This window comes from Cynara cardunculus, unplaced genomic scaffold, assembly GCF_001531365.2.
Source record: "Cynara cardunculus var. scolymus isolate 2C unplaced genomic scaffold, CcrdV1 Un_Scaffold_2753, whole genome shotgun sequence".
In the NCBI taxonomy this organism is placed as follows: Eukaryota; Viridiplantae; Streptophyta; class Magnoliopsida; order Asterales; family Asteraceae; genus Cynara; species Cynara cardunculus.
In genome coordinates this window covers 6,750-19,897 of record NW_020201210.1, presented here as the reverse complement: position 1 = coordinate 19,897, position 13,148 = coordinate 6,750, and the positions used below count along the sequence as shown (strand labels likewise).

The window sequence follows — 13,148 nt, the reverse complement described above, 5'->3', positions numbered from 1 at the left end:
GGAATTGAAGGTCTTCTTCTTCCACCTTTCTTTAGTGTTGGCTTTTCAGGTACAACGACATATTTTGACATCTTCTTGATCAGCTCGCTGATGATGTGTTCGATAACCGGCTTATGTCTTGACTTTGAGCGCTGAATGGCTTGGCGAATCTCCAGCCATACTGACCGAGGTAGGAAGGGTACTCCGTGACAGCATCAAGGTTGTCCTCGGTGATGAGCATTGAGACCAGAACTCCACCGTCTTTCATCTGTCTGCTGATAGTGACATTTGAGATAGGGTGAGGACTAACTCTCTTGTGTAGACGTTCTTTGCTCCATTTTTTGTCGCGGTTGTCCAGCTTCAGCGCTTTCTCGTGCTCCGCTTCTGCAATAGAAAGTAGCTTAGCCTGGGCCTTGACAACATTCACCAGCTTTTTAGACTTTTTCTTTGGAAGAACTTTGGTAGCAAGAGACTTAGCCAACTTTAAGCTGTCCTCAATCTGTTGTCATTGAAGTCTGAGTTCTTCCTCGACCTTGAGTGCCTCGAGTCTTTCAGCTTCAGTTAGGAAGTCGAACTCACCACAACTAGAGGTATGAAGAGGGATTTTTACTCTAGTTTGGTCGAGTGACTCCTTCAGCTGAGACATCTGCTGGTCGGTGGGAGCGCTGGAGGTTAGGTTTTCAGGTACCCATTCCTCTAGCCGACGATAGGTAGTAGAAGGGATGGAGAGTTAATATAGAGAAGTTATGGTGGTGAAATTGGAGGACTCAGTACTTAAGGGCTCATAAGGTTGGAAAAGTACCTTGAGGTTGTCTTCTTCAACAACACCCTGGTCTTTCCACTTGGTGTTCTGGTTCTTTTCTGAGGGCTCCTTCTCTTTCTCCCCTTTCCCCCCATGGGATGCAGAATCCCTGAGAGAGATGCTTTTTGTGACACCGACAGGTCTCTAGTACTGTATGGTGAAGTCGTCATCATCGTCGTGTTCATCATCATCGTCACCAAGATCTTCACCAGAGTTAGGAAGGTCGGGAGAATCACCATTTTCATCTTCATCATCATCATCATCTTCCATGTCACCACCATTAGTTGCAGAGGTGATTGGAAGGTCTTCGTCACGAGCTTCAACGCCAGCTCGGGCGGCATCATGATCCTCAGCTATAGGAGCTTCACGGGAATTTGCATTTTAATAGTTTCAATTTGGGTATTTGGAATAGCAGCAGCAACATCAACTCCGGCAGCTTCAGCATTCAACTCTGTCTCCCCCTCTTTGGCTTCTGAACAATAGCCAAAGAAGTGATCCACAATTCTTATCTGAAACGCCATCTTTTCTTCAAGCTTTGTCATAGCACAAGCTAGAAGAACAGTAGGCTCGCGCGTCTGATCTAGCTGCTTGCGATCTTTAGCGGTGAACAACGGTTCAGGTGCTGGTACTGGTTGGTGGATGAAGTCCACGATCTGCTGCATCAGCACCGTATGCCTGGCGAGATGGGCATTTGCGTCATCGGCCATGCTTGTTAAAGCGTTGATGGCCTCAGCGTTAAAGAGCACAACTTCTTGCATAGACGAGAGCTGTTCCTTGACCTCTTTCACTTCAGCTTGGACAGCTAATAGGCCAGCAGTGACTTCGTCCGTGAGAGGCATGCCTTTGTGGACTTTATCCATTTTGATAAAGACAGTCTCTACTGCAGGGAGGAGTAACTTAACATCTTCAGCCATATTATACTCTTCATCCATGGCTGGCGTTTTTTCGAAAGGACCTGAAAAGGAACAAGGATGAGCATAAGAGAGCTATGGGTTAGTAGAACGAAAGGGTAGGAAGGTAGAGTACTTGAGGGTTCATCAGCATTATCTGAAGGATTAATGTTGGTTCGCTCCAAGTTGCCTTCGAGAGGATAGGCGACCGTTTGCTGAGATGCCTCGAGAAAAGTAATCTAAGGTCCAGTGGTGGGTGTTTCATCATCAGGGAGGACAGTCATTGATGAGTCATAAAAACGTGTCGAGAGCAATGAGGGAGGAAAAGAGAAAATGGTCGAGACAGTAGGACGTGAGTGTTCAGCAGTGGCGATGCTGATATTCTCACCTTTAGTGATTTGGGTCACTGAGGCGGTTAAAAGCCGAGCCACAGGTACGACAGTGATTTCAGATATCACTGAAGAGATGGGAAGGGTAGCTGAAAGTGCCTTGGGGGTAAGGCTTGTTTCAATAGTTGAGACCTTTTGAGAAGTCATAGCTAGAGACGTGAGTATCCCCTTTTTGGCTTTCTTGGCCCTCGATGGAGAACCAAGAGTGGGTTGAGAAGATGGACGTTTGGAAGAGAGGGTGGTGGTGGTCGGGATAGACTTCGGGGGGTTTTCCTTAGTCTTAACCACCTGCGAAGAAGAAGGAGAAACAGAAGAAAGAGGTTGCACAAGAGCAGAGAGTGCAACGTCTCCATCTCTCAGCTTATGATCCATAATCCTGGATCCAAGCTTGCAGATAGGAAGGTTACTGTTACGAGAAGTATATAAGTAAATCTCTCGGACTGTTAGCAATGGAGACTAGTGCAAGTATACACTGATCAATCCAATATCGTCTTTTACAAGTAATAAAGTGGTAAAAATACCGAATATCGTCCACGGAGAAAAAGGAATAAAAAGTTCGTTTTAATAGTATAAATAAAGATATGATCTCAGATGATGAATTCGAGAAAATATTTGTGGTGAGTTGATTAAACACTATTGTTGTGAACAAGTAATAGAAGAGAGCTTAGGGTGTAAGGATTTGTTAAGATATTAAATCGATTTTTAAGTAGACAGTATACTACAACATGCTTTATAAATAACTTATCTTTACAACTAATAGTTTCTTTAAGGTACTCTCTCGAGATGTAAAATGGCACACAGTCATAGATCAAGCCCTCATATCTCTATGCAAGGCTGGAGTCTTGACATTGGCTCAAACTATTCCTTTTATAAGCTAAATAGAGCAAAAACGAGTCTCCTTGATTCTAAGTAACTCTTTCGAGCCTACTTCCATATCATTCAAGTTGACGTGTGCTTGTTGGTTTATCTTTAAATCCAACACATTTAACATTTTTAAACAAGTGATCAACTTGTCCATGGATGATGTTTTTGTAATAAAAATTTGAATGACGTAGTTGTAAAGATTTATAATTTATATTTCTACAAACGAAATCGGTCTTTATCTTAACTTCACCCAACACCCAAGCTATATTTTTAGCCTAACATTACTTGAAAAATTAATTGCGTAAATAATAATACATAAGAAAAGAAAACAACGTAGAAGAAATAAATGGCAAGCGTAATTATAAAAACGTCTAACAATACTTAAACTAGAAAAATTAATTATACTTAAACTAAAAAAATTAATTGCATGAATAATAATAAAACATAATAAGTAGAGCATAAGAGAATAAAAGATAATAGAAGAAATAAATGTAAAGAGGAATTATAAAGAATAAAAATAAAATACTTCCAAATATAACTTCATATCCAAAAGAATCTTTAACATTCAAACTATTAGATTGTTTCTCTAGGATTGGTTTGCATACAAATACTTTCCTTTACAATGTCAAGCCTCCCCCCTTTATATAGTGGGAGAAGGGAGGACAAGGACCAAACGATAACGGTTTTACCCAACTTTTTTATATAGTCCAATGGGTAAAGCCATGCTACCTAGATAATCACAAAAAGAGGGATTTGATCTAAAAAATCTGCAAGAGATGGGCTGCCAAAAGGGGGGATTTGATCTCAAAAGTGCCTCTGAAATCGTCCTGAAGCACATGTTGTAGCATGTTTCAGCCAAATACCTATCAACATGGCTATTTTTCCAAAAATCAGCACATCCAAGAAGTAAACATGTTTACCACATCAATTTAGCTCCAATATAAAAAAAGATAGAAAAATAAAACAAAAAGACTCAATTTGCAGAATTTTGGGAAAATAAAATGGGTAAATAAAGTAAAGAAAAAGTGTAAAAGTATCAAATAAATCGATATTTATCACACCCAAAACTAGAATTGTTGTTTGTCCCCAAACAACATAAAAAGACAAATAAAAGACTCAAATTAGATGGAAAAAATGGACACCGACACTTACGACTACCACTTTCTTGTTATAAATAGCTTTTCATAAATCAAAGTGGAAGTTGTTTTGTACCAATCACATTTATATACCATAGGCTAGCCTTGCTTTTTCTTCGTTTGATTTTTAAATATTGTCACTTTTTAGGATCAAAAGTACTTATGTAGCCATTTTTCTTTTTGCATTTTTGCATTTCTTTTGGCTTTATAATGCTTTTTTAAGCATTTTCTCTTTCCTTCTTTCTTTTTTCTTCTTTTTTTTCTTTGAAAGAGCTTTGCTCTTTTTTGACAAAATTGCCCCCAACTTATATATGACAATGTCCCCGGCTTAGTAGGGGGGTCAAGAGGGGTGTATAGATATTTGCCCAGTTATGGAGAAGAGATGGCCTAGATCATATCCTAAGTAGTGACAATCGAAATCAAGTTGCGTTCCGGAAAAGAGTTGGCTAGTTCTAGTATTGTAATTTAAATTAGCACTCAAACTCACACCACTTTTAAGTTACTCAAGCTATAAACACAAGTCGGTGGTAGTGAAGTTTAGGCCATAAAGTTCCATCTAAAAAAAATCTAACACTAAAAAGACTGACACGGATAATTCCCAGGCTCATGGAAAAGGGGAAAAATATAAAGAAAAAAGTAAATTGGAGCTAAAAGAAAGATAGATAAACCTGTCTACTCGGGTGGAGTACGTGCCATCAATGGTCCTCGGTGCGCCGGGACATCCCGGCAATCATGTCTTTCAGATCGGCCATGAGCCGTGCATCTCTTTCTTCCATCTTCTTCAAAAGGGTTTCTTCATGTACCTTCAAGGCTCTCTCCATGGTGGTGTGGTGGGACTGAGCATTCCTCTCCAAGGTGGTCTCTAATGCGGTGACTTTTTCCTTCAATCTGCGGACTTCAAGCATCAAGTCCGTGTCCGTATGGCTGCTGTCCGGGGCAACCGGGGGCTGTCCGGGATCATTTCTCGGGGTCTTGCGGATTCGATTGACTGTCTTGCACTCAGTGGGTAGTGCATTGGTGGTCAGAGCATCGCTAGGTGGTACCGGTACTTACGCCTTCTTCATCAACCCATGTATCAAGGCCGGGAAGTAGAGTCGGCCGGTGGGTTTTCTTGTGCATCCTTGAATGGCATCCGAGATGACTGCCCCAACATCAACCGCGTTACCTGCAAGAATACAATATAGTAAGAGCATGCGGTCCAATGATGTGCTCGAGTCGTGTGTGGTGGGGTGAAAAGAATATCTCAGAAAGTGATTCCAAACAGCCGCATTCTTTTTCAAGAGATTGGTATGGAATTTAAGCGGACTACGCTTTTGCGGACACTTCCAAGTTGCTCCTTCTTCGGCTACGACACTTAGTACCATCTTCAGGTCCTCTTCAGTATGATCATGTAATAACCTGCGATACTCACAAACTGGAGGTGCAATCAAATCATAGAAAGTATTGATGGCATGTGGATAGTAAGAGATCTTTTTACCTCGAACATGAACTGAGGCATAAAACTCTTGAACCCATGTGAGAAAATAGGGCTCTCTTACAGCAGTGAAAGTCTCCCATCCCCTTTGGATAACAATATCATGGATAAAGGAATAGGTCTCAAGACAACTCTTATCAAACCCTCTCTCTTCTAATCCCAAAAGAGTCTTGAACTTCTAAAAATTTCTAGGCCTCCGGCTGCTCTCACTGTGGCTGTCCACTGGTCTAGTGCGGGCACTCTTTTTAGGTGGGCTTGGTGCTACCTGATGTCTTTTGGATCTCCTCAGTTGGGACAATAGGATGTCCTCATCAGGAATCCATTCAGAGTCTTCAGACTCAGCCCGTCTCCTTTTGGAGAACCTCTCAATAGGGACTAAGTTAAATTCACTAGAGGTGTGGTTGCTATCCTCATTGGACTTTTGTCCAGACATTATAGGAGAAGGGATGGAAGTGGGCTGGAAGTCAGGAATGGCATCATAGGTAGTGCTCACAAGTGGTGCGGTGTATGTGCTAGTGATGGGTGGCATGGGCATAATGGCATTATGTGCATCAAAGTTCATGTGGGAAGTAGGGATGTAAATAGGGAAAGGGGGTAGTGCATAAAATGGGTTGTTGAATCTATCAAATGCAATGGAGATGGGTGGGGGAGTGTAGTGTTGTGAAGTTAAGTCAACCATCCCCAAATCAACCATGGGAGAATCATTGAACTGGTGGTGTGATGTGTGTGCGTCCATAAGAGTGATAACATCTGAAGAGGTGGTGGAAGTCGGCCACTCAAGTAAATGAGTTGGGCCCTCCTCTTCCATGAAAAAGGCATTGAGATCAATGTCAAATAGGGAGTCTTCACCAAGCATTTCTTGACTCTCATGATGCTCAACAGGATCACTTTTGATGGTGTGATCACTTTAAGCACCAAAGGTGTGTGTGTGCTCAGGTAAAGGAGTGTCAGAAAGACTTACAATGGGATTTTGGTGGCATGTATCGAATTCTGTGCTTTCTGTCTTGCCAATACCTTGGGAGAGTGGCTCTAATGTAGGTGGTACTCCGGAGTGTTGTGCATCATCTTGGACTTCATCCTTGATCTTCATCCTTTTGGCTCTTGCCTTCCTTGGCTTGGGTTTAGGCAAACCCTTTGGAACAGATGTTTCCACATCTATTGCATCTCCCTCCTCTTTGGTCATGGGCTTAGTGACATGTCTTTCGGTTGATCTAGTGGCTGGCCGATGGGCTTTTGGTTTAGGTTTAGGGGGAGGAGAAGGGGGTGGTGCTGGTTGGGTCAAAATAGTGGGTAGATGGGTTGTTGGTGTTAGGACAGCAGATATAGGGGCTGTTTGGGAAGTGGGAGTGGCTAAAGGGACTGTTTGGGAAGTGGGAGTGGCTAAAGGGACTGTTTGGGCTAAGGGAATGGTAGGTGGGATGGCTGTTTGGGTGAATACAATAGGTAGAGGGGCTGTTTGGGTGAAGGGAATGGTTCTAAGGGGTGTAGGGCAAGGTAGGATTGATCTTAGCAACCATTAAGTTGGGTGGGATGGGGATGGTGGTTTGTGAAATGGGAGGGTGAGATGATTGGGAAGGGTGTGGGAACCCCGGTGGTGGTTGGTCATCCATGCCAAACCATCTTGTTTATCTGCATAAAAAAAAAATAAACCCAAATTAGGAATTGTTGCCTAATCAAAGATTACACACAGATGGCTACTGTTTTTAAAACACATGGGTTAAGGATCATGCTTATGACAAGTGAAAAAAACAGAAATCAAGCTACTAGCTGCTGTTTTGAAAATACTTGGACTAAAATGAGGAGAAGCAGCACATAGCATACTAATATGTAGGCACTTTCACCACCTAGGATCACATGATGCTTTGATCAAACGAAACATGTATAGAACCAAGGATCATAAATTAGCCTCAACACACCATGAATGAAGGCAAACACAAACAGGGACCAACATCAAGCTAAACATTGCTGCTGTGCAATCTGCTGTGTTTGAAGCAAAATGAGAACACACAATGATCTTTGCTGGTTGTATACTCAAAATCAAGGCAAGCACAAAAGCCTTTTGCTGGCTATTTTAAAACAGGTTTAAAGTAGGAACAAAGTTATTTTGGGAATGCGTGGCTATAAACTCAATCTATGAATCAGAATCAAAGATCAACACATACACACACATGGACCAAAATCAATGGTTGCTGTTGGTTGCTCAAAATTGGATACTAAATTCATGACCCAAAGTTAGAACAAACAAAAAAAAGGTCCAAAATGAATTTTAGCTGTCTGCTGGCTCTTTGAAAATCAGGTTATAAGGGATCAAGATCACCTTCTACATGTGTTTGAACAAATTTATAACATCAAGAGCAAGGTGCAACAACTTGAGAGTTATATGCATGTAAGCATGATCAAGACAAGCACACAAGGATCAAAATCACTTCTGTTGGCTGATCATGACCACTATGGAACAACAACCAAAATGGTTGTTTGTGCATTCAGCTGTTTGATCATGCATACATGGAGTCATATGCCAAAAACTTAAGGTTCATACACATGTGAACTTGAAAACAAACCAAGAAAACCATACAACTAGATTGGCTGCTGTGTAATCTGTTGTTTGGTCATGACCATTATGGAACAAAAATAACAACCAAAATGGTTGTTTGTGCAGTCAACCATTTGGTCATGGGATCAAATATATGAGAAACACACAGGTATCATAATGTGGTTTGGAAACATATGCAATAAATCAATTAGAATCCTGTTTCCAAACATGCAAAGCACATGAACACAAAGCTACATAATATCAAGATAAACATTCAGTGAGACAGTTTGCTTGCAGCTATTTTCAAATGCTTGGGAGTAGCATGATGATACCCAGTCAGACAACAAATTTAAACATGGACAGAAAATCAGGTTGTGATACAAACAAACCCATTTTATGCATGCTTAACCCAAAAACAAGTTATATCTACTTTACAGATACCAAGAATTTTAAGATCAAGGCAACTACACAAGAACAAAAATCTCTTTTGTAGGCTGTTTTGAAAACACATGGAAGCAGGACCAAAATTAGGTGTGTGTTTGTTGGCTTTGCTAAACATAGACATAACATATACATCACAGTCAAATGAGAACAATGGCCAAGTTACATAGAGAGGCAAATAGAGCCAGCATAATCAATGGTAAGAAAATCAACTCTGCATATTGCTGTTCTAAGAGGATACCATGCTTTTAGGGAGAAATCATGCTTTAATTGTGAAAGACACAAGTACTAATATATGAATCAAAATGTTGGCATTTGAATCCAACTTTTAATTTGTTGAATCAAGACAGGGACACAAATGCAACCTTGGTTGATTTGATCAAAGTGGCAATTAGTTCATGTGCCTTTGTAATAGCATGATCAATACCCTTTGAACACAGCCACACCCTTTTTACCCCAAGGATATGTATACCAATAACAAGACTTAGGGACCTAAATCATGTTATAGTAACCACAGATTCTCTTACGGATAGTTATCAGGCTCCAATTTTTTACTTTTGAGTATCGTGTAGCATCACAGGGACCATAATCTATTTCATGATTAGGACAGTGGCCAAGGGCCTGTTTATGCTAAATGACATAGATACCTATCTCCAGCCTGCTGGATTACAAATGAATCAGATTTTGATCAGTTTTTGGAGCCTTAGGCTTTGGTTTGAACAAAGAAAACACAGATAGCCTTGTTAGAGATATTCTCTTGGTGACAACACAAGGACCATCAGTCTTGTTTTGAAGAAAACACTAGGACCAACAACCTTGTTTTTGTGACGAAAACACATAGACCATCATACGTGTTTAAGAAAAACACAAAGATTACAGGGGTCATTTGTTTGAAACAATCCACAGGGGTCGAAAACCTATTGTAAGCTTGTTCAGTGAGCCTTTAATCCCGAATTCGCACATTGGCTCAATGTGCCCGAGCTAGGGTTTATGTTTGCCAATCGACAATAGCATTAGAACCCTAATTAGTGTTATGCAGTGCTCGATTAAGCACACGGGAACCCATTCGGCCAATCATTTTGCTTGAATGACTAAGATTAGGGATAAAGAACAATGTACCTCGTGTTATTCGACCAAAAATCGAGTTCCTTGGTTTTTCCCTCGTTCTATTGATGTTCGAATCAAACACCGATGATACTGCCTTCTTGATTGATTAAGTTAAAAAGGACGAGAAGAAGCATCGCACTTGATGACTAAGTGCGACGAGGGTGATGCAATGGATGGAGAAGAAGAGCGGCCGGCGATGGTGATGGGAATGAAAGCAAGGGAACCGTGGCGGTAATGGTATGTGATGGAGATGAACAGTGACTGTGATGGTGCTTGCCTCTTCTTCTCGTACAAAATCAGTTGATGGAGAGGGCTAAGTGTCAGGTTTCTCGTACGGTTATGTGGAAAAAGAGGGAGAAAAAATAAGAAGACAAATATAAAAAGACATATATATATATATATATATATATATATAGGGATGTTATTCTACACTCTTTGTCATTCCTACACCTTATACAACCCTTATCTCAACCATTCAATTTTTAATCAATTAATTGTTTCCTAATATAAAGTATTAATCTATACTATCTTATTAAGCAAATTTAGCAAAAATCTTAAAGTCTTAAAATTTTAAATGACCAAAATACCTTTTATACTCATTTTTTCACTTTTTCACCCCCTTCTTTCCTCACATACACTCACCCTCTCACATACACTCACCATATTTTTTTAAAATTATAATTTTAAATTTACACTTTATACCCTTATACTTAATTAATTAATTTACTTTATGTCCTTTACTTTTAAATGTTTCATTTTAAACATTTATCAAATTAACATACATAATCGTATATCAATTAAAACATGTTTAAAAAATACATTTTTATTTTAACAAGTTACACCATTATAATCGTCTCGTTAATACCTTCRAAATGAGTCCAATATTAAATAGTTTTTGACTTAATTATATTTATATATTATATACTGTGAAAAATATTTTTAATATTTACGATTTATATTTTTATAGTTATGCATTTATATATATACTATATATTTTGGGTTAGGCTATCCAAATTGCACTGTATAATATGTTTTGAATTAATATGTTCTTGGGTTTTTTTGAAATATATATATACATGTATTAATTCAACCTTAATCTGAGTTTCTGGACAAGAAAGAGGGTATACAGTTGAAATTTCATTTTAAAACTCATCTTTTTTGTCTTTTCATGGCTTATGATCTGTCAAATTTATAGTTTTTTTTATTGGTTTTGAGTGTTTATCTTAAAACTCAAGTTTCTTTGTTTTTTGCTCTTGGTGTAAATCGAACACATTTGTGGAGTCGTTTAAATATGTTGGATTTTAAATATATTGGATTTTAAATATATTGGATTTTAAACTGTCATACAATTTTTTTCATTGATAGTCTGTAATTGGAACCATAATTCTTATTTATTCAAATTGTATTAATATGTAAAGACCAAGTGTAACCTATATCATCGTTAAATCTTATCTTATAAAATCAGTGAAACTTCAAAATCGTTAAAATTCATGACTCCCGCCGCATTGCGCGGGTACACAACTAGTCATAATTAATAAACTCTAATCATATTCCATAAATATTCAAATCATAATAAATGAACTCCAATCATTTCTATAAATATCTCAATTAATTGGGTTGCAAAGGTTGTACAAATGCACAAGGTTGTACAAATGCACAAGGTTGTAAAAGAAATATACCATATATATATATATATATATATATATATATTTTCTTTCTTTTTGGTTTTCTATCTTTTTCTATTTTTTTTTCTTTTTTTTAGTGAAATAAAAAAATATGATATATATATATATATATATACAAATATATTTATTTACACACATATATCCATATAAATATTAGTACGATATATATTTACATCTTATTTTATGTAGAAAAACTTACGTGGGGTATTATTGGCTTTTGGGCTCATCCAGATAAATTTTTATTCTCTGTCCATTTACCTTGAACAGACTGTTATCCTCAGGGTTTACTAGATCAACTGCTCCGTATGGGTAAACTTTGTGGATTAGAAATGGTTCTGACCACCTAGTTTAAATTTACCTGAAAACAGTTTTAATCTCGAATTGAACAATAAGACTTGTTGTCCTGCTTTTAACTCTCGCTGTTGAATTCTTCTGTCATGCCACTGTTTAGCCTTTTCTTTGTACAACTTGGCATTTTCATAGGACATGTTTTTATGCTCTTCCATTTCACATAACTGCAATTTCCTTTTATTCCCTGCATCATCTAGGCACATATTTAATTCATTGATTGCCCAATAGGCCTTATGTTCAAGTTCCACCGGAAGATGACATGTTTTTCCAAAAACGAGCTTGTATGGAGACATACCAATTGGAGTTTTAAATGCAGTTCTGTATGCCCATAAAGCATCATCTAGTTTATAAGCCCAGTCTTTTCTGCTTGGTTTAACCATTTTTTTTTCCAAAATTCCTTTTATTTCACAGTTTGAAAGTTCTGCCAATCCATTAGTATGCGAGTGATATGCGGTGGTAACTTTGTGGTTAATGTTGTATTTCTCAAGAACTGTTTGTGATGAAAAGATGATCCGAATAATGTTGCCAGACAAGGGGTAAGTTGTTATATATGGTGATCATCAGGATCATCATACCGGTCTGTTGACTGTGATGAAAGCCAGAAAATGCATTCAAAAGTGATGTAAGGGGTTTTGAGCTTATGCAATTGATGCAAAGAAAGAGAAGGGAAAACAAGAATTAATCCCGATTATTAGTAACTATCCTGAAGTCTTTCCAGAAGACTTATCCGAATTACCGCCAGAGAGAGTTATTGAATTTGGGATTGATTTGATTCACGGAGCAGCACCGGTAGCCAAAACACCATATCAATTAGCTTCGTTTGAACTAAAAGAATTGGTCACATAGTTAAAAGATTTGCTTGACAAAGGATTTATCAGGCCAAGTACTTCATCGTGTGAAGCTCCAGTTCTGTTTGTGAAAAAGAAAGACGGTTCTATGTGTATGTGTATCGACTATCGGGAATTGAACAAATTGACCATACAGAACAAATATATGTTGTCAAGAATCGATGACTTGTTTGATCAACTAGAGGGGGCTAGTTACTTCTCGAAGATTGATCTAAGATCAGGTTACCATCAACTGAAAGTTAAAGAAGAAGATATTGCTAAAACTGCTTTCCGAATGTCACACCCCGTTAAAGCGGAAACACGAGATGTAACAGGTAAGCGAGTCACAGCAACAAATATTAAATAACACCATTCAAGTTTTACAAAATTCGAATTTAACATCCATAACCAAGTTGGAGTTAGAATAATTCTTTACAAAAGATACAAAATGAACTTAATCGGTGTCGTCACATATATGCTCCTAAACTTTATTTCTTACTTATTTCCTGAAAAGCATGAAACATAAAACAACGTCAACTACAAAGAGTTGGTGAGTTCACGGGTTTTTATATGCACAAAAATATTTACAATGCATAAATCAATTCTTGCAAACTAATACATAAACTTGCACATGATAAATGTAAATCTATAACGATGTTTAAAACTTGAG

The 13,148-nt window shown here is 38.3% G+C and overlaps 1 protein-coding gene across 1 annotated transcript; it reads right to left on the bottom strand.

Moving 5' to 3' along the window:
* Window positions 1-7,050: 7,050 nt before the first annotated feature.
* LOC112503252 lies at window positions 7,051-12,031 on the bottom strand. Its single transcript, XM_025107314.1, has 2 exons — window positions 11,659-12,031; window positions 7,051-7,163 (listed from the first exon to the last, which is right to left on the bottom strand). The coding sequence occupies exons 1-2, from the start codon at window positions 12,029-12,031 to the stop codon at window positions 7,051-7,053; spliced, it is 486 nt and encodes a 161-aa protein (XP_024963082.1).
* Window positions 12,032-13,148: the final 1,117 nt, after the last annotated feature.

Bases quoted from the DNA above. Each gene is read 5' to 3' on its own strand.
- LOC112503252 (XM_025107314.1), bottom strand. From the start codon at position 12,031: ATGGTTAAACCAAGCAGAAAAGACTGGGCTTATAAACTAGATGATGCT. The intron at 7,164-11,658 runs GTAAATTTAAAC...TTTTTTATGCAG, and splicing joins GAGATTAAAACTGTTTTCAG to ATAAACAAGATGGTTTGGCA.